Raw genomic sequence first — 27,903 nt, 5'->3', positions numbered from 1 at the left:
CCCCCAGAGTCCCCCCTCCCCAAACCCCCCCCTTGTATAGTCCGCCACCCTTCATTTTCCTGAACAACCGGTCACGCCCCCCCCCCCCCCCCCCCCCAATCAGCGACGCGACCGTCTCTGTCGACTACTCGGCTCGCCATTCCGATGACCCTGTCCAGCCGAAGTCTGCGAGCTGCTTACGCAATCCCAATTAAAAGGTATCTGGGAAGTCGGGATAGTAACACCTTCATAGCGTCGCAGCCTCTCCCGGCGCGGAGGCGGAGGCGATTGCGCAAAAGCTTCCTGTCGAAGTTCTTCGAGCGCCTGGTTAGTAGCAGCGAGCACGGCAAAGCGTCTGTCAGGCACGCGACGCGCCGCCGTATTTGGTGTGCGGGAGCGAGCTTGGCGCGACGAAGAAGCTGACTGTTCATGCTGACGAGATCGGTGGTGGCGGTTCGCCGATGACCGCAGCGACTCTGGGCTTGTCTGAGAAGTAGTCGTTGTCGAAGAGCGATGTTGTCGAGATGAGCGTTGACTGCGGGGTGAAGACTCCAGTGTCTGATAGCTGCGATGTTCACGTTTCGGTGTCTTGGGTGGGGACGGCGCGAAAAGTGACCATCCGCGAGAAGGTTCGGGTCGAAGGTTCTTTCTGGATTTGGAGTGTCTTACAGGGTCGCGCTTTGCCCCGCGCCCGCGTAGAGTGCTTTGTGATGTTTGTTTTGGGTGCCGCCGCCTATAATGTTGGCTTCGATGGGGTCGCGGATTCAACAGAGCCTCTTGAGATGAATTGACACTACTTGGCTCAGGTGCACGTCGATACATTTGCGGCACCTCGACATCTGGTACAGAACGGTGCCTTTCGCGATTGCGGTGGGCATCTTCGTAGTGGTGTTGTGACCGCGGACGATGCTCCTCCCTTTCTCTTTCGCGGCGCGGCGAGCGCGGGGTAGAATCTCCAGATCGTCTCTTTCTGCTCGATTCCTTCGAGCTGCGCTTCTCTGAGTATTCTGCGGCAACTGGCCTTCCTTCTCCATGAAGCGCGTTATCCGCCGGCCGGTCCCGTCTCTTCTTTTCGTCCGACGACGACGAGCTCTTGCGCTTCTTATTGCTCGGAAAGCCAAAGTTGAAAGACCAGCACATAGCGACCAAGATTTCAGGCTCGGATCGCTATGCGCCCAATGTTCGAGTCCAGTATCCAGGTTCAGAAGTGGTGATGACTGCATGCATGTGAAAGCCGAAGTTCGGAGTGCTAAGATGCACGATGAGGGACGCAAGGTGCTACTTAAGACGCGCGACACAAACCAATAGATAGGAACAACCTAGCGTTTCAAGGCAGAGGAGACTTGGTGAGAAGCGGCCTCACTATTATGATATCATGTCAGAACAAAGAGTGTTCCGGCCTGGCATGGGAACAAGTGCACCGCATTCGCGGCGTGGAGGCCGAATTCCAATAGACGCATGGCCAGAAGCTAAATCAAGAAAGGATTCAGTCAAAGTACCTTGTATCGAGGGTTTGCGCTCCAATCAGAGCGGAGCCCACTTGATGGTGTGCGAGGAAGTGACTGATTCGTAAGTTTGCACACAGTGGCTTACTGGGCCACATGACACCTCGGGCTCCAGCTGATCGACTCATCCTCTGGCGCACTGCAGATGTCGGTCTGCAGTGAAATGGAGTGTAGAACGCTGGTACATGCCAGCGCAGGGCCGGCTGTCAGTCTTATATGGTGCAGCGATCTGCCCGCAACGGTTTATGCTTCTTTGTGTGCGGCTTCTGTGCGTACCTGCGTCGCTGCTACGTGGCACCTGTGCTGTACAGAAGAGCGGCGGGACGGTTGCGGGACGATCCTGGGTGCAGAGTTCGGCCATGTTGCAAGAGTGATGGGCATGGCTAGCTGCATAATGGTGCAGCTTAGCTGCATGATGATGACCGCCTGACCAGCCCGGCGCTGCGACATGTTGGGTTCCTTATCCTTATCGGCCCATGAGCGACGTCATTGGCTCTAGGGGGCCCCACAGCCCCCAAGCGAGCTGTGAATGTTGGCTGTGATGAACAGCAAGGTTTCAGCCTTTTCTCATCATCGCCCCCAAGGGTTGCACGGCCGCGGGAGTGCGCTGTTCCTGCTTTTGCAGTTCCTTAGCACAGACAGCGTTCGTGAGACATCTGCTCCGCCTCGACGCCGGGCTGCAAGTAGTTCGCGGAGTCTTAGTAGGTCCGAGGCTGCCGTCCAATAGTCGCGCGAAGACGCGTTTTCTCAACCAAACCGTGGCGTTTTCAATGAATCGAGGGACCATTCGGAAGCCAGAAATGGTCATCCTGTACTGCAACTGCCGTAGACACACCGCAAAGAACGATATCGGCGGCGCCGGAGTATTGAAGAGGAGTCTTAATCAGAGCATAGTGCATGCTACACGATGAGTCATCCAATAGATGGCTAGAGTTGATCGCGCATCATGAGGTCTGAGGTGGAGAACGCGGTACAATCCGAGATCAAAGCTGCGACCTGTTTCGATCGCACTTCTGAGGCTGACTCGGGTTTCGGGTTATTTGGATTACTACCACTTGGCAGGGACGTACACCAATGACCCGTCTCGTCATTTATCAGTGAAAAGGGGACTGGCAGCCATCGCGGGATGCGACGCGCAGAAAGCGAAAACGCGTTGGACGTGTCGGAAATACGCATTTATGTCCGGGCGGGGCACCCCGCTGTCGTCACGTCACAACGACAGCGGCAGATGTAAATCTCCCACTCGATAGTCTCTACACTTCACGGTCACACAATCGATACAGATAGCTAAGATGCCTCTCCTCGCGCAAAACCCCAAAGACCGCGTCATCCTCGGTTTGATGACTTTTGGTACGTTTCGCTAATATACCATCTGCAACCCATCCCCAAAGCCATTACTAATGCATCTCAGGCCCCGATGAGAGCAGCGGCGCACGTATCACAGAGTTTGACGAATTCACCAAGCACCTTGATTACTTCCAGTCCCAAGGCTACGATGAAATCGACACTGCGCGCATGTACGTTGGCGGGAAGCAAGAGGCATGGACGCGCCAAGCTGGGTGGAAAGACCGCGGCTTCACCCTCGCCACCAAAGTCTATCCTTACGAGGCTGGTGTCCACAAGCCCGACAGGCTGAAAGAGCATTTTGAGACTAGTCTCAACGAGTTGGGCGCAGACTGCGTGGACATTTTCTATCTGCACGCACCAGACCATTCCGTGCCATTCGAGGAGACTCTTGGTGCCGTCAATGAGCTGCACAAGCAGGGCAAGTTCGTCAATTTAGGGTTGTCTAACTTTGCCGCCTGGGAAGTCGCGGAAGTATACAATATCTGCAAGGAGCGGGGATGGGTGAAGCCGACCATCTATCAGGCCATGTACAATGCTATCAGTGAGTGCATGCCTTTTATCCGTGTAGCATTAGTCTAACAGGTGCTAGCTCGTGCCATTGAACCCGAGCTTATCCCAGCTTGCCGCAAATACGGCATCGACATTGTCATCTACAACCCCCTAGCCGGCGGTCTCTTCTCCGGCAAGATTAAATCCAAAGACATCAAGCCTGACGAAGGCCGTTTCGGCACCAAAGCAGATCGCGTCGGAAGCATGTACCGTGACCGCTACTTCAAAGACGCTACCTTCCAGGCACTCAAGATTGCTGAAGAGGCTGCGCAGAAGCATAATCTGACCTTGCTCGAGATCGCGCTGCGATGGTGCGTTCACCACTCCGAATTGAAGACTCGGGTTAAAGGCGGTAACGACGGCGTCATTATTGGCGTCAGCAGCTTGAAGCAATTGGAAGGGAACCTTGCAGATTTGGAAAAGGGTCCGCTCCCTGATGATGTTGTGAAGGCGCTGGATGAGGCTTGGATGGCTGCGAAGGCTACGGCGCCAACCTACTTCCGTTGAATGATGAGACACGTGGTTAATCTTACATACAGCTGCATTTAGTGAAGCAAATCTTTGGGATCACGCGTCTACTGCGATACAATACAGTGTAACTCAATAGTACTGTGCCTGCATCTTATCACGAGCACGTCGATCAAATTAACGCATGGCCTACCTTGACCGATAGTTAGAATCGTTCTTCTACGTACGCTATCAAATGATTGTGATCATGCACTCCTCTAAGCTATTCCGAATGCTCGTTTCATCGCCATTGTAATGGTCAGATACTAGAAGTCCTACTCTTTCAAAAACGCTGCCATTGACGCAGTGCAATAGGAGGCTCCACGTCCTAAAGAACGAGGTTGAGATGTAGTCTCCTTCAGAAGGCTTGAAGATACGCCGAGTACGGGACATGCCACCTATGTATAAGCGATATATGCTCATGTCGGAATTCGCCTCCATCAATCCTTGTGCGATAAGATCGTAGTCAACATTAGCTTGCTTCCCATCGACAGTGAAGTTTGATCGAAGAGTAACAGAATCTAGACCTGTATGTGTGACCGAGAAGTGTCGGGTATCATGCCCTATACAGTCCTCCGCATGCTTGAGGCGGGCAAGCCGCGCGCTACCTTTTATCACGATACGCCCGGCTGCAACTGTACCTGTTGGATCGAGTGATGACGGTGTACACTCAGCAGAGATAATCTCAACCCAATGTCTCATGCTCTCTGTATTCGCTTCCGATGCCGCAACGTGGTAGGATCTGTCGAATAGGACTGGACCCTCAATCGATGCCCATGACCAAGATGGGGCGCGCCACTTCTTCGGTTTCTTGGTCTTATATCGTTCCACTCCGCTGCCATCCTCAGGGAAAGCATGCCAAAGCAAATCAACCACGATATTGTCTTTCCAAAGACCGGCCAAATATGCACTCTTCAGACGGCGTTGATACTGCTGCGCAAGACCTGAGATGGCTGGCAGACGGTCTTCTTCATGACTGAGCTGGAGCGACGTGAAATCTTGGACAATATCTTGCCAATGCAGGTGAAGTTTCTGTGTAGAACATCCAGGTAGAAGGGACGAACTGTGATCAAACTTTATGCCCTGACTTGCTTCCGAACACTCACAGGCTGAAGCTTGTCGACATTCCCAGCTCAACTCTTCACCAAAGTACAAGATGCGTGGTGCTAGCAATCTCTCTTGATAAACCCAGGCTCGTGACATGAGGGGGTAATTTTCGCTGATGTTCCCCGATGTAGATGCATTGGCTGGATGGTAGCGATGAGAAAGCCTGGAATAGATGGTATAGGTCGCTCCGTCCTTCATCCGACCGACATGGCTTCTCAAGCTGGCAATGCGCTTCTTGTCTTCGAAAAACAGTGAATCTGTGTCACCTTTGGAGATGGCTGCTCCAATTGTGAGCAGAGAGTTCTCGAACACTTGCGCCATCTTGGATCCTTCCCTCGCCCAGTCATCTGCATCGTGTTGAATGATGCAAAGCTTGTCGATCCATAGATATCGTACATCAAGCATGCGGCATACCTTCACTGTATCCTGAAACAACAGGGGTAGGGTATCCCAAGGCACGTTGTCTTGATAGCCGGCATAGGTTTCCCTCGTACACAAAATGGTCGAGTGACCTCCCCAACAGTGACTGAGGCAGATGTATGGGCCTGCCAACCCATGAGTTTCTATTAGCCTGATGGATTCATTTGTATTTCCTAGATCGAGTACTCGTGTAGGTAGTGTGGCTTTGCTTTGATTGGAACATTGTTCGTGGCCAAGAATGCAGTCATTCATCCACCGCTGGATTTGATGAGAGCTGAGCTCCAATGCCGTGTTACCCAATAAATGTGTCTTGGGACGCACTATGCTCCATGGCGAAGATGGATCCTCTGCTCAATATCATCAGTCAGTTGCATAGTGGCAAGATTCTGTAACGGGATACATGATGCATAGCTCATCGGCCATCAACAAAGCGAGTAATGACTCACCAAAAACGGTATAAAGCTCCGCTAATCTATATCCTTCGCGATAGTTTGAGTGAGCGGACACTCGAAGACTGCCATCTTGGCTCATGTGAAAGAGATCCATCACAAGATTCTGTTTGTTATGCGTCATGTCTAAATCGAGACCGACGCTATGCAAGGCTTCTTTGATCATCGTGCATGACGTGCACTGGTTCTGCAAACCATGCATGATCAGCTGAGGATCAAGCTTTGGATAGATGCTCGACCATTCGACTGCTCTCCAATCGAATATTGCCGGGTCCATGTCGAGGCATCCTGAACATCGTGTAGTCTTTCGTATGGTGGCTGAGTATTGCGCTCGACTTAGTGGCTCATCCATGATCTGAGATGCAGATGGATGTGTTAGTGGCAGCCTAGAGGTGACGAAGCTCTCCACTTCGTGTACAAAATCCTACGTCACTGTATTACTAAGACATGAGGATCTCTTTCGCTTATGTCACATGACATGTTATAGATTCAATAACCCTGTATCTTTGTATAATGTAACATGGAACACATAAGACCTGCATGCCACAAGAGCGCGACTGCACGCCCCTTACATCTATGTCGCATCTACCTACAAAGACCTCTGGCATGCAGACCGTATCTCCTGGTTCCGCATCAGGCACCGCCTTCGATATGCTCTACCTCAGTGGCCTTGTATTTTGCCGTACCCAGACCATCCACGTAATCTTCGCCATTGGCTATCCTATGAGCATCTTCGTCTAGATGAGAGTGTGGTACCCATTTGCTGCCGGGAGCGAAAGTCGGACTGTTGTAGAACATTTCATCCATGTCTTCGAGGCTAAGTCCTTTGGTTTCTGGCAGGAATGCCCAGAAAACAATGCCATTGACAAAATTGCAGACAATGAAGACGATATAGTATTTCCATCCGATCGCGCTGATGGCAATAGGCGTGACTTGTCCTATCATGGTGTTGAAAGCAAAACTTGTCATTGCGCCAACGCTCACACCTTTCATGCGCAGCGCAGTTCCGAAGAGCTCGGCAGGAATTGCCCATGACAGCGGGCCGGATGTGACGAAGAAGACAAAATTGAATACCCATGTCAAAGCAACAAAACCCCAATGAGCTCCATTGTTGGTAGCTGATGCTGGGAACTGTTGGATGAGAATGGCGTTGACCAAGAATGTGATGCACATGAGACCCGCTCCGAAGATCTCAAGTGGCCGTCGTCCAATTCGGTCTATGGCGAGAATGCATACAGATGTGCCGGCGAAAGCGATGATGGCGTTGACTCCATTGAACAGCAAAGATTGAGACGTTGAGATGCCGATTTGTGCGTAGATTTGAGGTGAAAAGTATTGGATCGCGCTGACTCCCGTCATTTGACATTCAGCTTGGATAAAGCATGCAAGCATTGTTCGCCTGAGGTTCGGCCAGTCGCGGACAAGGTCGAAGTAAGTCTTTTTCTTCTCCAAATGCTCCGCCTGAATCTGTGCTTGGATGAGATCGAACTCGGCTACCACATACGGATCTGAAATATCGCCGTGAGCATGAAGAAGGGCGAGGTTGCGAAGACCCTCATCAGCTCGATCGTGATCGCACAGCCACCGTGGACTCTACCGTATCGTCAGCGCACTGTTCTCGTAATTGAGTATCTGACCGTAAACAAACCTCAGGAAACATGTAGATCAAGCTACCCAGGAAAAGAGCGGGAATGATCTGCACGGCGAGCGGTATGCGCCACTCACGGCTGTCACCTGTTCCCGCCCATGTGAGGTAACAGCCATAGCCCGTCCAGCTGGCAAATATCTGCCCCACGGCATTGAAGAGTTGCTGGAGACTAGTAACCTTGCCACGAATACGACGGTGAGTAATCTCTGCTTGGTAGATTGGAATAATCATGGTCAAAAACCCGACACCAAAACCAGCGATAAATCTTCCAGCATACAACATGCCTATGACAACGCCAGCAGTCTGAACAATACCGCCCACAACGAAGATGCACGAAGCCATCAGAATGGTACCTCGTCTACCGAGCTTATCGGTAAAACCTGCTCCAAAAGCGCCAAAGAAGCATCCTGCAGTGAATAGCGCAACGACGGTGCCGGAACGAGAATCGGAGTTTTGTTGCAAGAAGAGAGACTTGAAAGAGTCGGATGCTACGACTTCTGCAATCACGGCTAGATCGTATCCAAAGAGGAAGGAGCCCAGTGATGCAAAGCACCCCACGAGGAACTGATATACACCAGGTCGCATGGCGAACGATGTACTGTGTATGACAAAGAGCAAGGAAAGAATATCCGTAGAGTCGTTCCTCTCTCTACATGTACTATTATAGTTCGTGGTGAATGCTCAAGCGTGTCTATGACGGTCATTCTGCCGACTTGTTGGCGATTGGTTTAGATGTATGTCGGTGGTTTACCCGACTTATCTCCATGAGCTATCAATCGTAAATCTTCCGCCATGATGCGCAAATTGAGGAATATGATTGGGTCGTCTACCCCATGCGGGGCCATCGGTGCGGGGAAATAAGCTCTTTTGCCGAGCCGTGTGGCTAGTTACTAGGGACTAGTGTATGTCTCCGGACATTCAATCTCCAGAATTTGGCTGAACAATTATGTCCTGCAGGAATAGGGCAAAACAATCTCCTCGTCTTTTCCTGTATGTAGATGTGGTTCTAGTCTGAGATTGAAGAGTGCATCATTCTCAAGGCATCTATCTGGAGACAAGTGGTCTAGCTTCTCTCATCATAGTATCTACTGATTGCTGCTGAGTTTCCTAAGCGTCAACGCAATAATGAGTTCTGCTATTGACCTCCTCACGCAGCTTTCTCCATCCGTCTCCTGACAACAGCATTGAAGCTCGGCTTCGCAAACCACCTGGTTCTCCACGTGTATTTCCTACCATCCACATCCGGCAGAATCTCGAAATCGTACTTTCTAACGATCTGCGGAATGACTTTGCTCATCTCCAACAAGCTGATATTCTTGCCAATACACGTCCGTGGCCCCGCGCCAAAAGCCAAGAAGTTGCGGTCCAGCAACGCGCGATCCTCTTTGTTCTTTGTGATCCAGCGCTCGGGACGGAAAACGTGCGCGTCAGGCCCAAAGATTGACTTGTTGTTGTGAATCGCCCATGCGTTAACGCCGACTTCGGTGCCAGGTGGGAAGAATTGACCTGCGATTACGAGGCCCTGGGGACCGACGACTCGAGTCAGGGGTGCACCGACGGCAGGGTGTACACGTAAGGCTTCCATGATGACGGCTTGGAGGTAGGGAAGCTTTTGGGCTTCTTGGAAGGTCGCTGGGTCAGAAAGAGTGCCAGCTGCTGTGGCCTCGTCGAGTTCGTGGCGGAGAGCGGCCAGCGTGTCTGGGTGCATGGTCAGGTATGCAAAAACGGCAGAGAGCGAGATGGCGGTCGTATCTGACCCCGCTACGATGTTCTGGGAGGCGGCTTGGCGGGTATGAAAGCGTGTCGCCTTGCCTTCCTGTTCCATGGGCAGCATCTTGGCGAGGAAGTCTTTGCGGTCTTCGGGCGACTTGGTACGCCCTGAGACGCGATTGTCGAGGTGGAAGTTTACAAAGTCAAGAAGCTTCCTGAAGCTAGGTTTGATTCGAAGCGTATCCATTGTCATACTGATCCACCAGTGCCATTCAGGAATCAAGCCTATGACCGCTCCGTAGGTCATGCTCTCGTCGATAGCCTCGACGATGCCGGACTTGTCACCACCGTCTTCCATCAACCCAAATCGCGATCCGACTGTGATTTCGCCAATGACGTCGAAAGCGTAGTATTGCATGAGCTCTCTCACATTGAGAGCCTTGCCATCTTGTGCATACTCCTCTAGTCTCTGCAACAAGATCTTATTACAAGTGTCGACGAAAGGCTCATAGGATAGAAGGCTCGTTTGCGAATATAGCTGCGCAAGTGGACGTCTGACTTTGGCATGAACAGATATGCTCGGCTCAGAAAAGAGGTTGTACTCATCCGGTTGGCCGAACGGATGATAGTACTTTGATTTATCCATGGCATTATGATGTCCGAGAATCATCTTTGCGGCTTCTCCGTCATTTATGCTGTACCGATTTGGTGCAAGCCGCACGATAGGACCTGTGTATGTTAGCCGTGTTTTCCTACCGCCATTTTGCTCACAGCGCTATTAGCATTGATCTTGGTGTGATCTTACCATACTTCTCATGTAGTGCAATGTTGTGGGTTGAGTTCTCGTGCTTGCACACAGCATGAATTTCCCAGAGTCGCGTGAAGCGAGCGAGGATGGGGCCGGGCACACTTCGAAGAGGAGAAGCCAGGGTCTGGTAGACATACTTGAAGATGATCAAAACAAGCAGCACAACCACACCGTAGATGTAGTATCGCCCGTGCGAGCTTTCGCCGGCCGTCTGTTGTGTGTACAGGAGATATGCCATGATGGTTGTCGGAGTAGAGCCACCTAGGTGCTCTCGTGATGATATCAACTCGGCTTGAAAGAATCTTTATACACCGTTGAGATACATGGATTTATCGGTACTAATTGCGGCGCCTACCGCTCGTACAACATGCGGGGGCGGGGTTAGGCCGACGGACGTCATGCATAATGACCAGAACAACGCGCTCCGCTACTAGCCTGCAGGGACTTGGCATGATTCTCATAGAATGCGAATAGTCTCGCTCCAAGGTTCGGCCGAGTCTATCAACAGCCTAAGAACACCTCTCCAACGCGGAAAGAAAGTTCGGCAATTGGAAGCGTCTAGATGGGTAAGCGCGTTTCCGACTGTTCTTCTAGCAGAATTACAGCCTGTATATTCGAGAGTCTCTCACTTGCTCGTTTTCTCAACCGATATACTGTAAAATCAGTGTAGGTAACGCAGGGTTGAGCGTTGCAGACGATAACTGCTGCCTCATAAGCCGGCCCGATTGGCGCGACTCAATCGTTGTACGATGCTAGCGCTTGGTACTTAGAGACTAACCGTGAATGTGATGTTCCACCTTGCCATGTCGGTGCGCTCAATGCCCTGTATTACTTATCACCCTACCCAACGCTACCAACTACATATCTTAAACACGTTACAGTTCTGCTAATGTAGAACTTTCCGAAGAAGTCATGGAATGCTTAAGATTATGAAAAGCTAGAGATGATTCGCCGAACCAGTGAAGAAGGAAGGTAGGGTCTGCTGCAAGAAGGAGATGGGTTAGAAGAGTATATTATAAACTGAGATAAGGAGATCCTCGAGGACAAAATGTGTAGAGTGACAAGAGTCTAAAGTATGCTATGCTGAACCGAGTGCAATAGACAAAAGAAATGTGTGATAAAGTACAACCGCCCTATACATTCACTTAGTGAGGGCCGCCAATAGCGTGCCTTTCATTGTACCACTTATACACCTCCTGTGCCCTCCTTACACGGTTCCTCGTAGCCAGCGGACTCAAAAGCTTCACCAAGACTAGCCAAGCAGCGAGCACAGGTAGTGTGTAGTATAGCCTGTTGACGCCGCCCTGCGTGATGATGGTAATAAATGTCTTATACCAATGTAGCGATGGAAAGAAGTAGCTGATCCTGTACCAGTGATGAAGGATTTCCTCTGGCCCAAGCGATGCCGCAACGTTGAAGATGACCCAAGTGAGGAAAAAGAATGGCACAAATGCCATAGGTATGAATCCAGTAATGATGTCCAGGACATCGAATTGTATCATACTGAATACCCACGTTAGAGCCCAGAAAGCAAAGAACATCTTCGCATCGATATGGTAAGAGCCGCGGAATGCAAAAGTCCATCCCGCAGTACATAAACTGGTGAATATGGGCCAAACAGTGCTCCAAAACAGGCGGGCGAGGATGTGTGTACGCAGGTCGTAAGCAGCATACAAGTGCATACCGTTGCATATGCCGTTCCATGCCATGATGAAGAAGAATTGCATGAGGATGGGTAAGACGGTACCAAGGGTATTGATGAAAGCTTTGTCGTCTAGGTCGGCGAAGTCTTGAGATCCTGCTTGAGCTTCGACAGCACGTGCGGGAATCGCAAGAGTGGATAGTGCAGTAGTGCTGTTGGCAAATGAGCCGCTGGCGAGGCGGGCTGTTATGTATTCAGTGTTGAAGATGCTGGATGCGACTGATGTAGTGGTGATAGTCGATGTGAGTATTGTCGAGGCGTAGAGCGTGTAGTATCGCGCAGATAGTACATAGTAGGTATAGACGTTACTGGAATCGTATTGTGTAGCAGTACCGTTTACGGCATCGTTGAATCGAGTCGTCGCCCCGGGTCGCGCAACGATCGCTGCCCAATATTTCCCCTCGAAGACCTCATGTCGGATCTGCTCAGGGGACGATCCTGTGGTGTTGACGTTGACAAAGGTAGGAAATCCGTAAGTCCCATTGTTCGATGCTGCTGCTGCTCGTAGAGCCTCGCCAAAGTCGCTTCCATCAAAGTCTGCCAGCGCGACTTTCGCCCTGTGAACATAAGCTCCTTGATGATGGAATAGGCCGTAAATGTGAGACGCGTTTATCCAGAGGACGGCCATTATCAGAAGCGCTGCTGGGAGCAAGGCTTTCAACATCTCCAAGGGCGAGACATTGGGCCCTGAGTACCTCGTCTTTCCAGTGAGTGTCCTCGTCATCTCTATGGCGGGTTCCTGATCGTTACTCGAAGGGCCAACGCCTACGTAAGGGCCTTGCATCGCAGCTGCCATCATTTGCGGAGGGTTTGTCGCCAGCGGATGTTCTTGACAGAGGAAGAATATTTTGACGAAATATGTAGATGGAGCTTCAAATTATCCACGTGTACAGATAGGGGTCGGGAAATTGGAGTAGAGCTGTTACACAGAAACTGTGAGGGCCACTACGTGCAGGTCCATATATCATCTGATGGACCCGGCAACGAGCTGAGGCTGAGCATAGAGAATGTCCGCCATCATCAAAGAAACTCGTCCGGTTGACTGCGATCTGCGGCCCGCGCCGCATGAATTGTATTTCAGACCGCGAGCATTTTGGTTTCGTACGAGATCCTTGTGCACCGTGACGCTACAAAGAGTTGGAACAAGGCGTGGTGGCCCCTGATTGGGTGAGGAATGTCGGACATCGAACGCGCGGAAGGGTCGGGCTCCGGAACTTCAGAACCTGCGATGTACGATGAAGCTTGGCAACACATCTCTTCTCGTACTTGTGGACAAAGGACAAATGGTCTCCCCGATTGGTGACCGTACTAGCCCGACAACGACAGCGAATTCTAGAACACGAACAGCGAGCCTACAAACATTCTTAGTACCAATTTTGACCTCTCCTTTCCCTGTCACTTGCAGAACTAGCGTACATCCCCCTCTTAGCTGTTCGCATACCAAGTCTACTGAGCCCAGCCAGATGCTGCACGCCGACCAGAACACCATCGACCACCTGCACATCTCTACCAACCGCTTCCTCAACAGTAGCTTTCATATTCGTCATGCCAGCACATCCAAGTGTCAGGACATCCGCACCTTCGTCGACGAGCTTCTTACCCACCTCGCACATGACACCCAGCACCTCTTTCTCGGGCTTAGAATCTAACTCCAAAACGCCCAAGTCGCAGCTTCGTACACCAATACAAAATGAATCTAACCCGTAATGCTTCACGGATTCTTCTAGGGTATACCTGGATCGCCGTGACGTAGCAATAACGCCAAACCGTCCACCAAGCGTTCGCGCAGCAAACAGCGAGGCCTCCATAATACCGACAACCGGTTGCGACAACTCTTCTCTAAGCACCTTTATAAGGGCATGGTTGCTGTAGCAGGCAACGAGAAAAGCGTCGTGTTGATGTGCGATCGGGATGATGGCTCGGGCGGCTGCTGCCGCAGACATGACGTCATCAAAGCCCCCTTCGATGGCTGAGGGCGCGGGTTTGGGCGCCGTGAAACCAGTGACTGTGACATCGGGTGTGAGTGTCGATTTGACCATCTCGAGACATGCATGCGTCATTGAGGGTGTGGCGTTAGGGTTGCAAAGGAGGATGCGAATTTGCCTGGTACCAGTGGTGCCAGTCACTGATTGCAGGCATCGATTTGGAGAATCGTTCAGGACAATCCCATCGCTGTCAGGAGCAGACACTTGCGCTGACAGCCTTGGAGGTTCGATGACTCCTGTTTGCGAAGTCAATATACCGTAATGTTCCGTTCGTCGGTGTCTCGCAAAATCAAACGTCCGTGATTTGCCCGGTGTACATCGACCGAGATCGCAATCGGCCACGATAACCTCGTCGTCCTCTGTTTTGCTTTCGGCCATGATCTTTCCGTCAGGACCAATGATGGTCGAACCGCCTACCAAGTCGAACTTCCCATCATCCTGCCCGCATCTCGCTGCGCTGATAGAGAAACACGCATTTGTGTATGAATGTGTCTGCATGACAAGTTTATGATGAAAGATAGCCTCAGCCCGCGCGTCTTGTGGACTCACATCGGGTGAAGCACCCCACATCTGTGGCGCGAAGCCTGGTGTATTGAACCCAACGAGGACGACTTCGACGCCTTGAAGACCTAGGCATCTCCATGCTTCAGCCCAACGCCGGTCGTTGCAGATCATCATTCCGAAGATGGGTTCGCCATCCTCAGGTGTGGTATCCGTCAAGCCCGGTACTCGAAAGGCCTTGAAGCCCAGGTCACCAGGCTTAAAGTATCGCTTCTCAAGCTGATTGACTGCATCAGGTTCTGGAAAAGGCTCGACATCTCCGGGTAGATGAATCTTCCGATACTTCGACAGGATGGATCCAGATCTGGCGTGGTAGTAGATGCACGCGTTGTAGTGATCGCCTTCATCTGTGGCTTCTGCGAATCCGATGCAGATATCTACCTCCAAATCCCTAGCTTTATCGAATATCGCTCGTGTTTCCTTCGCTGTGGTGACGTCGCCATGCTCGAAGAACGACTCAAGTTCCGCCTCATCGGCGAAGAAGTGGCGAGGGAAGAAGGTTGTGAACGTGCATTCTGGAAAGAGCACAACCTGTGCGCCTTGGGTTGCAGCTTGAGATAGCAGACTAAGCAGTCGATTCAATGTGGTTTCGCGATTAGCATCGCGATGCACTGCACCAACTTGGGCGGCAGCTACGCGAATGGTGCGGGGCATGTTATTTAGACGGGCTTCCAAGGCGTCTGAACGTAACGCAAGAGGCCTTGCGCGAGTTGATAAAGCTTGCCATCCCGTGCATTGGCACGATAAGAGCAACGTCCGATATGGTCATCGCAGAGCTTATCGAAGGTGGGATAAGTGGATGGTATTTTCGTGTCGGTGATAAGAGCAACACCCGTTGGGTGGCGGCTTTAGCGTTCCCCGCATTCTTAGCGTTGAGGACATTCATGCTTTTGGATAAGGCTTCTCGCACGGGTAATTTGCTGCCAGGCAATGGCTCACTACTGTCGCGTTAATGGCCTTGCGGCCTTCCTCTACTGACGCGACCTCGTCCCACTGGAGCTTGGCCCAAAGTTTGACCTCGCCACTTTGTAAGCACACTTCCTTGCCGGCTTCCAACAGCCGCGCGATCCTGTCTTCGGTACGCGCAGTCCCACCTAGACCAAATAATCGGCTCAGATGCATGAATACGATTGCATATACCTGATAACCTAGCCACATATACTGAGTGTCTTCTGGCATCCAAAGTAAAGCGATCAGTCCAGCAGGAAAATACAGCACGAATAGATATATCAAGACGAGGCAGCAGATCTCACGGAACCGGTCGTAGCGCGTTTCACGAAGAGGGTAACCGTAGTGTCGGAAGAAGGGAAGAATGATGTTAGGCTTTCCTACGAGCAAGGTAAAGCCTAAGCTTGGAAGGATGACTTCGTAGATCTGTGTTTCGGGTGGCGCCGGCCGCGCGGCGACTGTTTGTGTTTGTGCAGCCTTCGGCAGGCTATTCGATGTGCTCGTTCCACTCAAGGTCGTGGAGGACTGTAGTGTTGATGTACCATTGCTAGTTGGAGGAGGTTTCCTGACCTGGGGAAAGGTCTCGCGACGGACCGTGACGAGCAAGGAGATGAGTTTCAAGACCAATGGCAGAGCCAATAGCCCAGTTAGCCAGAACACTTTCTGTTTTACGCCGATGACGACTGCGAAAATTATGGTGCTCAGCTCGCTACAAACAATTCCAAGGATCGTCTTGAAGGTGACCTTGTCCTCCGAAAGCGTCACGTAAGATGCATTGGGATCGCTCGGCTCTTCCGAGATGGTGAGGGTAAACAAGGGTTGTGTTGCTCTAGTCCTCGATGTAGCCGCCTGTGGAGCGATTGCGCCGTTGGATGACGCCCGCTTTCGTTGTTGGGTTGCTTTCCGCTCCCTCGCACCCTGGCTTATCATCCTCAGAACTTCGACCCAAAACCCATTCCGGATGTCTTTTTCTCCCTCATTGACAATGCGATTGAAGTATTTGACGTCGTTCTCATGGAAGAACGCCGTACCCAACATGTGACCGCGTGTTGCGCCTCGATATAGTCCATTCTCTCGTATCGCATCGAGGGTTTCGAGAGCGGCCTTGTGCAAGGGACCGCCCATTGGCATCATCAGTGCGCTGACGAGGAGCGTTCGAAGAGAAGCGTAGTTGTAGAACCGCTGCGGCCATAGTAGTCGTTCGAAGATGGTAGGTTCGGCGACTTCTGCACCAAGGTAACCGATCACAGAGCCAAGGGCACCTGCGACCGCTGTCATTGTGCTGGATGATTACAGAGATCGAGTAGTGAGGGTATGTTGTGCCATGGGAGCGTTTCGGAGAGGAATGCGCATATGGTAATATGGACATTGAGAGCAGCAAGGCAACAGCAAAGAGCCATCTTGAGGCTGAGGGTGCCGTTCTCACCATCGCCGCCTAGGAGCGTGTCACGAGCGTACTGACAAGCTTGGACAGACGCCACCTACGCAACCCACCAAACTTAATCGCATCTTCCCCTACAAGTGTACCTGGCACACCACTTTTTTTTTTATCGCGAGCATCTTTCTCAGCTCGTCAAGAAGTATAACGAGTGACCCGGACGCTCCTGGAAAAGCGCCAAGCTTGTGAGTGCGCTCTTCTCTGTCCGGCGCGTGGCAGCCTACCCTTTTTGATGAGACTAAACCTCAGCCCTGCCCCTCCTCATCAAACAACGATGCAGCCCCGTAGTCAACATGAAGACCATCTTCCTTTGCCTAGTCATTACAATTGCCGCCTCTCATAAGCGCCACAGGCTGCTCTGACATCGCAGTCTGGATTGACAAACCCTAACCGCTGCAAAAGCTGTATGAGCCTCTTTCCTTGCCCTTAACTAGCAGGTGGTGAAAAAGGCGATTCGAAGATGACTTATGCAGCATGCAATGCAGCTATTGTACGGCTGAGACGCTCCTAAACTATCGCAGGAAATTGTGAGCTGAAATGCTGTGTAAAGAGTAACAAGGCTGAGAGCTGAGGTCAGGTTTTCTTTTGCACCATGCTTCGTACGTCCTAGTGTTGTCACCACAGGCCGAAAGAAGCGTCATAATCTCTACTGACAGGTGACTGCTCTTCGCCATCATAGCCCATCCATAAATGGGCTGATATCTCCTCCAGAACCATGTGGGTAGACCTACCCCGCCTCATAACAGCAATCCAGGCACCTTTGAACTTTGTGTATCATCAACTAACACCGCGTTGCAATGAATGACGAAGGCATTATAGAAAGACCACATGCTTACCGGCCTGGGGCACTTGGCTATGCCATCGAAAACTTTGTTCGCCAACATGCGGATGGTCTGACTCACGAAAGAGGCCTTGAGAACTGGTATCGGATCCTACGACTTGGGACGAATTTGGCCACGTTCGAAGGGACTCTTTCAGGTCATCAAATTAAAGCACTTCAGGTTATAGGAGAGTGGTGGGAAGGCAAATACTCTGTTCGACAACGAGGCAAACGAATTGCAGAACTCTTCATTTTCGGTCGAAGCTTCGTAACGACTAAAATGCACGGATTCGATCCGGCGAAGGAAAAGAGTTTCTTTGATCAAGACATTGAAGCGTCGCTCTATCACAATGCGCTTCAACGATTGTTCGTCCTGGAGTTTATAGCAGAAGAAGGTTGGGAAGTGAAGAAGACGAAGAATGGTGCGGATCTTAAAAACTCCGATGCAACTTTTGCGCAATTGCTGTACGACACTCGAAGCGATGCCGTCAAGTTCGCGTCTGCGCAGCGTTTGGCCTGGCACTACGCTAGAAGCCCCACTATCGCGCCTCTCGAAAGCCCCTCCCTCTTCAACCATGATATACCTGCGTGGATCGATACTAGCCCTTGGCTTAGTCCAGAAGAAAAGATTGGGCTACCTTATTACTTGTGGGATATCAAGAACAGGATGACTGTCGAGACATCAACATTCAGAGATCAACAGCCCAACTATATGTGTATCAGTCACACATGGGGTCGCTGGCGGAAGCCATCCAAGGTCAAGTTGAAGGGTGTCGGATGGCTCATACCCGAGAACACAAGATTTGATGTCACGACACTCCCACAATTGCTTGAAGATGCTGACTTTGGGCTTGGTTACATCTGGCTGGATCTACTCTGCATTCCTCAGGATGATTCGGAAATTGCCAAAAGAGAAATTGCCAGGCAAACTTGTATCTTTGGTAACTCTATTCCTTGTGCCATTTGGTTTGGCCCTGATATCCCAAGCTGGGAACCAATAACCAGGTCTTTGGCATGGCTCTGTCTCGACTACCTGAACTCGACGGGATGGGAGGCCGGAATCAGAATCAACGACGAAACCCTGGCGGTTGAGCGCCCACCACTGCGGGACCCGATAGCAACCCCAGACTTCATGATGCGGCTGGGTTGTGTCGTAAATCATCCTGTTGGTATCTTTCGCACAGAGGAGAATGCAGACGGAACTAAAACCCACCACTTGCCGAGTTGGTTCACGTCGTTATGGACTCTGCAAGAAGTCTGTCTGAGACCGTCCATGTTCCTTCTAGACGAGAAAATGCGGGCGTTCAGAGCACGGGACACTGAACCGATTATGTTTGACCAACTCATGGCGTTTCTCAGCGTTGCGCAAATAGCACATCGGCCAGACCATCATCTCGATGCTTTTCTGGATGATTATTTGGTTGTGCAAACGGAGAGTTCTGGAGGAAAATGGATTTCAGCAGAAAACCGTCAACAAGCGCACGACCTGTTGTACAAGATGCATTCTACAGAAACGCGATATGCACGGTCGGAACGTGGGAAAGTAATTCCACGTGGGTGCTTGGAGATTCTCGATCTTGGGACTAAAGTACGAGAGATTCAGGACGTTGCAAGAGAGCCCATCCGTATAATTCGACTCGCTGACGGTCGAGAATGCAAAAGAAGCCGAGCTATCGCCATCATGTCGGTTCTCGGATGCACAAAATGGTACCAGGCTTATTTGCAAGAAGCTCTCGTGAACCAGGTTTACAAAGAAGTGTTGATCCTCGGCAGATACCCACGAGAGTTTCTACAGGAGGTTGCGAACCGCTTTGGAGCTAGCTTCTACAGCTGCGGTCTCTACCCAGGGCCCAACAGTGATCCGGAGGATCGTCTCGTTCCTGAAAATTTGCCTAGTGGGTCTCTTCTCCCATTCTGCGGTACCATTGGCAACCCTTATGGCATCTCTCCGGTTGCGCCGTTTGTGTCGGCTGATTTGCAGGTCGGCGTTACCCATCCTTCCGTCCAGTCTTGGTCTATCCAGCAGGACGGGAGTGTCTACATCCCCCAGGCTGCGATACTTGCTACTCAAAAGGACCTGATCGAAGGTCGCCAGTATGACATTTGGTTCAACATATATGTTACTAGCGTGCTATTTGAAGAGCCATGGCAGTCTCGTAGGGCTCTCACACTCCCAGAACTATTGCCGATGCTACCGCCCGAATTGGATTCCATTTTCATCGTCACAATCGAAGGAAATGAAACGAGCATGGGTGTTTTGATGCATCGGTTTTCGGAGAAAGAAATGGTTAAAGTCGGTACTTGGTACACTGCAAATACGAGCCTCTGGGACAAATCTCTTCCTTCAGAAACGGTAGATTGGATAGTTCGCTGAGGGATAATGTAAGCATAGATATCTTGAACGGCAAGCGAAACTTCTGTCTCTACGAAGACTATACGTCTTTAAATCTTTGAATATCCACCACTATGTCTTGACAATCCGATTTTGAATTGTTCCCTGATAAATATACGACGACCCTAGCTGTTTAAGCTATCAGATCTAACGCGTTACTAAGCGAGTAACACACTGCCTTGAACTACATTGTATCTTGAATACATCTCTACAGTCAGTAGCGTAATTGGTCATCCAGAGGACTATATCAAAACTAAATGCCTGGATATAATCTTTGGAGACTAGTACAAGTGAGCGAGGACTCCATGTTCGAATGAGGCAAGCTGTCTTCAGTTCTCAGTTCTTCTCGTATGGAGGACACGTCGCAGCATGAGTAAAATACTACATCACACCAAAGTCGCCTCCAATAGGATTTGGAGGTAGCTGCTCGAGCCCACCGCGCCAAGAGCATATACCCGCTCTCACCCACAGGTGAGACCCGTTCCCAAACTCTTGTTGACGTAGTAAGACAAGACCAAGATGTACGGACTGCTCGTCATATGACTGGATCCGGCCCATGTACACGAGAATCAGCTCTTCAACAGGCAAGACATTGTCCAAGCTATTCGATAGAGCTCTCCTAACCTCGTCACAACGCTCGCGAAGCCGCTCGTCTGCAATTTCTAGACTTTGGGGGTCGCCCCTTTCTATAGATTTCCAACTTGCGTTTCCGATGTTGGAATTGCAATCTAATATGAGATTCCCCCAGTTCCACTCGACCTCCAGAACTGGAATGATGTCGGCGAGAGGCCAAGCGCGGCCCGTTATAACAGCACGCATGTTGGCGTCGACGGAAACGGAGCAGTCATTTGCTTCGCGAGCTCTTAGCTCGCAGCTTATGAATGGAGATGGTACCCAACACTCCTGTGTTATTTGCCAACTCCGGCCAGCTCGGGGCGTCTGCGAGTGAACGAACATCTGAGCAACCACAGGGCATCGCTCATTCAGTCGAATGGAGAGTTGATCTTTCAATTGCTCGAGAGTGAATGATTTGTCAGGCTCGACAGTTTTGCCTAGCCTAAGCCCGTAGACTTGCATGATTCCGTAGATTCGATCTTCCTCACGATTAGTTGTGCGGTGTTTGGCCAGCCCAAAGGGAACATTAGGATTGCCGCATCTCATGAAGGCGAGGACATTTGAGCGAATCTCGTCTCTTGCTTCGGATAGCTTCTTCAGTAGGACAGGTGAGTTTCCACCTTCTTGGAGAGATCCGCACAGTATCTGCAGGATGTTTCGGAGAAAGTTTCCTGCCATACGGAGCTCCTTCGGGGTCCCTTTACCTGCAGGGGGAACTGTTTCGCCTTCGCAGGACAGAATAATGGCATCTCTCCTGAGCACTGATTCCTGCAATGTCCATAACGAACTGAACCAAGGGTCACTGGTCCACGACCTAAGTGCTGTTATGGCCCTATCCAGGGTTTCGATGACCAACCCTTCGTCGTAAGGGTTTGCATGTGAATGTGTATGCCTTGCTTTTCCCAGGGACTCAAGCATGTAGCCAAACTCATAGAAACACGCTTCAGATTCGTCGATCTTCTCAAGTTGTTTGTTCGATGAGCAATGCAACCAAACATACGCTTCATGTGCTCCTTTGAAAATCCCCATTTGTTTTCCTATCTGATCCATGCCTTCGGCGATATCCTGTGGATTTCTCCCCTGGTTGATGCAAGCAATGTCTACCCAGACATAATCGACTTCTTTGGCCACACGACGCAAGACATCTTCGAATTGTTTTGGAGAGAAGGCAAAGTTGGGATTGACTGCAGGAATCTTCCATGGTGTTCCCTTTATATTGATGGAATCAAACTCGACGGATCTCCATCGGCCCCAAGTGTACGAGAGTATGTTGTACTTTGGCCTCGGATTTCCGGGTAGTGGTAGCTCCACTGATGTCATGGTAGGGACGTGAAGGAGTCTTCGGGGCATTTCTGGCGCAACATTACCCCAGTCATGAATACTCTGAGGCATCATGCAGGAATCACCACAGCACAGTAGCACAGAAAGGGCGACGACAGGATCTTTTGTTGTTAATCGAAGCTCAGCCGCAGTCAATGTTGCCCTCATCACTTAAAGGCTTGGACCAGCTACCCTTGCCGAAATGGGCTTAGCTACAGTGCTACTATCCGTGCGCAGCCAACGAGCCAGTACAGTCAACGAGCCACCCCACCAAGATCGGACGACCAAAAAGATGAGGTTATTGAGCCACCCACAAAAGCTATTATTGTGAGATTTTTTGGTGTATTACTATATAGACGCTACTAAAGCGTTTGCACTACTTGTATCTCGCTAGCGTCTTAATTTGGCGGGTGTGCAGGCTAAATTTGGGTAGGGAGGGCGCCTAAGGCGGACCCTTAACTACCTAGCTTAATAGAGCAACAACACGACGACGCTTTGCTAGTTTTTTTGCTAGCTTAGCTAAGGCTTCTTGCTTACGCTTATTTGCTGTATTGTAAGTTTCTTTTAGTGTTACAGCTTATTGTTGTTGTTATTTAACGTAGGTCACAAGCGAGTAGAACTTTTAAGCAAGTAGAACCTTTAAGCGAGTAGAACCTTTTTGCTAAGACCTAACTAAACTTAAAGCTTACTTGTAATGTCTTAACGCAACAATGTTAAAAAGACCTTAAACGAAAGAAATATACAGCTTGCCTTACAGGCTATCTAACAAGACGCGACATTTAAGCTGCGACGCGCTGCAGCTACCTACAACGTCTCTAAAAGCACACTACGAAGACAACTTACTAGAACGCCCTATTAACGCGATTGTGAGCCTAAATCAATAGCTCTTCGAGGATCTAAAGAGGTAGCGATTGTTAGGCATGTTCTTAAGCTAATAGAGCAAGGATATCTGCTTAGGCTTGCTAACGTTAAAGAGATAGCTAATTCTTTGCTTAAGATTTGTAATTAGAAGCTAGTTAGTAAGAGGTAAGCTACAAACTTTATAAAGCGTCGCCTTAAGCTTAAAGTTAAGTTTAATTAAAAGTATAACTATAGTAGAGCCCTCTGCGAGGATCCTAAGGTTATACAAGGCTAGTTCTGCCTAGTACAGAATACAAAGGCTAAGTACAGCATCTAGGACAAAAACACGTATAACTTTAATAAGACTAGCTTTATAATAGGCGTAATATTAACTAGCGCAGTAGTTATAGTAGTAGACTGTTAAGGACAGCTAAAGACAGTGTAGCAGGGTAACTAAGAGTAGGTTACAGCTATCTAGGGTATAAACGCGACAAGGTAGGCGATTCTACTTTTTATTATCTTCTAAGGTAAGCACTACCTCTCTGCTTAGTATAAGGAGGAGAGCCTACCTTAAGACTAAGTAATTGCAGTCTCTAAGAACAGCTAGACGACAAATAAGCTTAGTATTAAGTAGCTAGAGCACTTTAATAGGCATACAAAGAGGAGGGTTGTTAGTAGCTACTGCCTGCTAGTTCTTAACAGTTACAAGAGCTATAGCTTAATTAATTTCTACTAGCTCTGCGAGGAGAAGAAGATTATTACCCTTTGTATGCCTTTACACTCCTCGCACTTACTGCAGCTGCTTAACGTTAGCTGTTTTGCGCCGCTAAAGAAGGCGTATAAGTGCTAAGCTAAAAAGCTAATACGCAACAAGATTACTTATATTACAAAAACAGAGTTCTTACTGTGCTTTATTGCCGCCTACAAGGCCTCTATTACAAAGAGTAATATCCTAGGAGGCTTTTAAGGCGCTAGCTTAGTTCTATTTAATCTAGAGGCTGTAATATCAACGCTTAACGTCTGCTTGCGTACTCTACTGTTACCTACTGTTAAGGACAGTCTCTAGTAGTCGCAAACTCTAAGCAATACCTTAGAACTAGGGTCTTAAACAAAGCTAGTTCTTAAGAGGTTTTAGAGGTATATAGATAGCTTACTTACTTTAATAGTTAAAGTAGTAAAAAGCCTCTCTAAAGGCGTAGAGATAATAGCGTATACTTTAGTGTTGTTGCAAAAGCGTATCGCTAAGCTTAAAGCAGCTAACAAGGCTGCTACGCGACGTAAATTATATAAAAGAAAGCGAGTACAGAAAGAGAGGACCTTTATAGTAGAGGAAGGTTTTTAACTAACAACTCTAAAGGAGTTTAAGGCGCGCAGCGATAAGAAGAAGGTAAAGAAGAAAGCGCGCGTTAAAGTAGGCGAATTATCTTAAAGACGCTGTAGATGTAAGGGGCTACGCTTAGGGAGCTATCGCACAGGTATACTAAAGTTGTATTTAATAGAGAAGAGAACTGTAGGCTACCTCGTCCTAAAGGTTAATTAGTAGCAGCTTAGATTATCTTTTAGTCTAAGGTTTAGAGGTTTAGTCTAAGCGTTGTTTAGACGCGTTAACTGCGAACTGTGCGCTTATGCACGTGACTAAGATATTATTAAGGATTTACTAACTAGGCTTTAGCCTATTACAATACTCTCCTTCTCTCCTCCTTTAAGAGATGTCCTAGCAGAACTCTTAAGGTAACTGTCCCTCCTCGTCTTAAAAGCCTCTTGTATAAGCCTCTTATTAGTCTAGAGCTTCTGTGTTCTCTAAGAGTTCTGCTAGTTTAAGTGTTGTTTAGTAGTAGCCTTCTTACTTAACTTTAAAATACAGCTTCTAACTACGCTCCTAGCGCTTTAGCTGTTCGCCTACAATCTCTTTAACAACCTACTCTTCTTTATCTCTAACTCGCAGCAGCAGTAGTTAGTAATCGTCTTGTACTTAGCTTAGTAGCGGGTCTAAGCTAGCAAGGCGTAGTCTGTTAACATAGAAGACAGGGTGATAGCCTAGCGGGGTATCTAGCTTAACTAAATAGCTATTAACTACCTTAATTACTGTGTATTTAGCATTCTTCTAATTAAGTTTCTAAGACTAGCACTTTGTCCTATACTGCTTATTAAGCTTTAGCTAGACTTTATCGCTAACTTTGTAGCTCCTTGCCTCTTTGCGGTGCCTATTCGCTTGTCTTTCTTGCTTAGCCTAGGCTTTAGCTATACTAGCCTGTACTAAGTTAAACACATCTCTAAACTTAGCTACAATTGCTTCTGCCTTCTCGCAGTCTAAACGTTCTTTAGCTGTGTACTTCTTCCTGTTAGCGCTAAGCGGTGTTCCTAATTGCAGTAGGTTAACGTTGTAGCTGTGTTGTAAGAAGAACAGAGCTACTCTTGTTAACGTCGCGTCCCTCCTATTAATAGCGATCTAGGCTATAGGGCAATACAATGCCTAGTTGTCTTGCGACTAGCTAATAAACGCTTAAATGTACGCTTCTTATACGCTGTTTATTCGTTCTGTTGCGCTATCTGTCTGCAGGTAGAAGGCTGTTAACAACTGCTAATTAATCTTTAGGATCTCGCAAAAACGTTCCTATAGTACGCTAACAAACTAAGTCCCTCTATTAGATGTAATAGCGTCTAGTAACTAATAGTATGCTACTACTTGCCTAATAAACGCTTAGGCTACTATCTCTGTCTTAGTGTTAGGTAGTAAGATAAAGATCGCGCCTTTGCTTAATTAGTTAGTAACAACTATAAGACAGGTTATGCCTTCGCTAAAGAGTAATCTGTTAATAAAGTCTATAGATATCTCCTTCTAAATCTAATTAGGTATTAGTAGCAGCTTAAGGAACCCTTAGGTGCCTTCTCTCTATAGTTTTATTCTCCTACAGATATTGCAGTTCCTAACGTAGCGTCTAATACTATCTAACATTCCTAGCTAGAAGAAGTCTTAGGCTATTATCTTGTAGGTAATCTCTCTGCCTAAGTAACTAGCTAAAAGAGAGTTATAAACCTCGCTTATAATTTAAGTGCGCAGGTTCTTACTGTTTAGCACTTACTTCCTACCTTAATATAGTAACTGTCTTTAGTCGTTAACTAAGCACTCTATAATTAAGCATTTTACGCCTAAGCTAAGTAAGAACCTCTATTCCTAGTCTAGTACAGCTTGTGTAGCGTCTTTATACTGCTGATCTCCCTTTAAGGCCTCTAGCTACAGCTTCTCTAATTTACTTGCTTAGGCAAGGTCCTCTTCTTAGCTAACTAGATCTTCTAGTTCTATTAGTTGCTTAGGTACCTTATTGCCTACGCTTAAGTCTTGTTACTCTAACTGCTCTTTAGTTAGACTAAGGGGTGTGCCTACCCTCCTTACGCGTATTTTCGCTGACATTACCTAGCTGCTAGGCAATTCCTCTTGCTCCTTACTAACTTCTTCGTAGCACTAGGGCGTTAGCTTTAGGACTTGTATTATACACTTCTAGAGGCGCTTATCTCTAGCGTCCTTAAGTAGGTCTTGCTCTCTTCTTAAAAGCGCGTTAGCCTTTACGTTCTGCTTCCCTAGTTAATATAAGATTTCTATGTTAAATTAGCTTAACAACGCAGCCTATTAGATTTAGCGTTTACTAAGCATTTTTAGCTTTATAAAGTATTTAAAGTTTTTGTAGTCTGTAATTACTTTAAAACTCTTAACTAAACGCAGTTTAGCGTCCTATTCCTTAAAACAACAGACAACAGCTAGCAGTTTCTTGTTGTAGATCTTGTAGTTGCACTCGTGAGCGTTGTTCTTCTTCGAAAAGTATGCGCAAAGACGTAGTACACCTTTATTGTTGTACTAAGAGAGTACTCCTCCTACTGCGTACTTAGAAGAATTGCATTCTAGAACTGTATCGCGCTTAGAGTCGAAAGTCGCTAAGTTTAGCTTAGTAATAAAGACCTCCTTAAGCTTGTTAAAAGCTCCTTGTTCTTCTAGTCCCTAGGTAAAGCTTACATTACCTGTTAGGCGAGTAAGAGGAGCAGCTACTCTAGCGAAGTCCTTAATAAACTTTTAGTAGAAGTTCGCGAAACTAAAGAACAATTGTACGCTTTTTACTATCTTAAGTGCCTCTTACTCCTTAATAGCCTTAACCTTGTTAAGGTCTATTCTAATACTTTTCCTTGCTTCGATAATAAAACTAAGGTACTTAGTTGTTGTTACTTCGAACTTGCACTTCTTAATATCTACATATAGGCTTGCATCTTATAGCTTGCTAAGCACCTTTTAGACGTAGTCTTAGTGTTGCTTTAGACTACTGTTAGTGTAGATTAGCACGTTGTTAAGGTAGGCTAAGCAGAAATCGTCGAGGTACTCTCTTAACATCTAGTTAATGTACCGCTAAAAGGTACTTAGGGAGTTAGCTATGCTAAATAGGGTGACTAGCTATTTAAAGAGGCTAAAACGCGTTTAGAAGGCTGTCTTCTACTTGTTGCCTTTAGCTACACAGATCTTGTAAAAGGCTGCGATCACGTCTAGCTTAGTAAACTATTTAGCCTTACTTAGATTGTTAAGCGTCTCTTAGATAAGCGGTAATAAGTACTTATCTTTCCTAGTTATCGCGTTTAACGCTTAGTAGTTAATACACAGTTGTAACCCTCCTCCTAGCTTCTTTACAAATAGGACTAGTGCTAAAGCTAGGGAGCTGCTTACGCGTATAAACTCTTTTTCGAGTAGAGAGGTAAGCTCCTTTCTAAGCACTAAAAGCTCGCCTCTTAACATACTATACAGTAGACCTTACAGCAGCTGTAGCTGCTAACTGTTCTTTAGCTCGAACTTAATTTAGTAATCTACTCTAGGTCCTCTATGTAAGAGAAGCTTCGCTGCCTCCTTTAGATTAAAGAGCTTGTAGTAGTTCTAATAGTGCTTTAGCAACAGCGATCTTACGTCTATTACCTTCTTTAGCGCTAACGCCTTATTAATATCTGTAATAGAGGCAGCAAACACGCGCACTCTATTCTCTAGGTCCTTAGATCTCTTTAGGAGACCTGCGAACGTAGCTGCGCTTACCTAGCTAGCGACGTTCTAGCTTACGACGCTCTTGTCGCACCTTACTTAAATGCCCTTTAAGTAGATAAATAAGCTCCTCTTCGCTAGAGCAATAGTTACGTTTTAATAGTCTATCTACTTTTTTCCTAGGACGACGTCTTCGTCTATATTGTTAATTACGTATGCATAGGCGACCTCTTAGTAGCTGTGTA

General features: G+C 48.4%; 8 protein-coding genes across 8 annotated transcripts; 2 read left to right on the top strand and 6 right to left on the bottom strand.

Annotated features, from left to right (window-relative positions):
- Window positions 1-2,776: 2,776 nt before the first annotated feature.
- AA0111_g12754 (hypothetical protein) lies at window positions 2,777-3,887 on the top strand (the record flags this gene model as incomplete). Its single annotated transcript, XM_028646772.1, has 3 exons — window positions 2,777-2,834; window positions 2,896-3,372; window positions 3,421-3,887. 3 exons carry the CDS (start codon window positions 2,777-2,779, stop codon window positions 3,885-3,887), a joined length of 1,002 nt encoding a protein of 333 aa, XP_028499647.1.
- A 2,609-nt stretch (window positions 3,888-6,496) lies between these two features.
- On the bottom strand, window positions 6,497-8,096 carry AA0111_g12753 (hypothetical protein; the record flags this gene model as incomplete). Its single annotated transcript, XM_028646771.1, has 2 exons — window positions 6,497-7,456; window positions 7,512-8,096. 2 exons carry the CDS (start codon window positions 8,094-8,096, stop codon window positions 6,497-6,499), a joined length of 1,545 nt encoding a protein of 514 aa, XP_028499646.1.
- Window positions 8,097-8,658: 562 nt separating this feature from the next.
- On the bottom strand, window positions 8,659-10,267 carry AA0111_g12752 (Pisatin demethylase; the record flags this gene model as incomplete). The annotated part of the gene is made up of 2 exons (XM_028646770.1): window positions 8,659-9,950; window positions 10,027-10,267. The coding sequence occupies 2 exons, from the start codon at window positions 10,265-10,267 to the stop codon at window positions 8,659-8,661; spliced, it is 1,533 nt and encodes a 510-aa protein (XP_028499645.1).
- A 907-nt stretch (window positions 10,268-11,174) lies between these two features.
- On the bottom strand, window positions 11,175-12,527 carry AA0111_g12751 (hypothetical protein; the record flags this gene model as incomplete). The annotated part of the gene is made up of 1 exon (XM_028646769.1): window positions 11,175-12,527. One exon carries the CDS (start codon window positions 12,525-12,527, stop codon window positions 11,175-11,177), a length of 1,353 nt encoding a protein of 450 aa, XP_028499644.1.
- A 568-nt stretch (window positions 12,528-13,095) lies between these two features.
- On the bottom strand, window positions 13,096-14,931 carry AA0111_g12750 (hypothetical protein; the record flags this gene model as incomplete). Its single annotated transcript, XM_028646768.1, has 1 exon — window positions 13,096-14,931. The coding sequence occupies one exon, from the start codon at window positions 14,929-14,931 to the stop codon at window positions 13,096-13,098; it is 1,836 nt and encodes a 611-aa protein (XP_028499643.1).
- A 228-nt stretch (window positions 14,932-15,159) lies between these two features.
- Window positions 15,160-16,503, bottom strand: AA0111_g12749 (hypothetical protein; the record flags this gene model as incomplete). Its single annotated transcript, XM_028646766.1, has 1 exon — window positions 15,160-16,503. One exon carries the CDS (start codon window positions 16,501-16,503, stop codon window positions 15,160-15,162), a length of 1,344 nt encoding a protein of 447 aa, XP_028499650.1.
- A 957-nt stretch (window positions 16,504-17,460) lies between these two features.
- On the top strand, window positions 17,461-19,857 carry AA0111_g12748 (hypothetical protein; the record flags this gene model as incomplete). Its single annotated transcript, XM_028646765.1, has 1 exon — window positions 17,461-19,857. One exon carries the CDS (start codon window positions 17,461-17,463, stop codon window positions 19,855-19,857), a length of 2,397 nt encoding a protein of 798 aa, XP_028499648.1.
- Window positions 19,858-20,256: 399 nt separating this feature from the next.
- AA0111_g12747 (hypothetical protein) lies at window positions 20,257-21,840 on the bottom strand (the record flags this gene model as incomplete). The annotated part of the gene is made up of 1 exon (XM_028646764.1): window positions 20,257-21,840. One exon carries the CDS (start codon window positions 21,838-21,840, stop codon window positions 20,257-20,259), a length of 1,584 nt encoding a protein of 527 aa, XP_028499649.1.
- Between the last annotated feature and the right edge of the window lie 6,063 nt (window positions 21,841-27,903).

Source organism: Alternaria arborescens, assembly GCF_004154835.1.
Source record: "Alternaria arborescens strain FERA 675 chromosome Unknown contig_103, whole genome shotgun sequence".
Taxonomy (NCBI): domain Eukaryota; kingdom Fungi; phylum Ascomycota; class Dothideomycetes; order Pleosporales; family Pleosporaceae; genus Alternaria; species Alternaria arborescens.
Note: the sequence above shows the minus strand (reverse complement) of the source record. Positions and strands in the feature narration are given on the sequence as shown.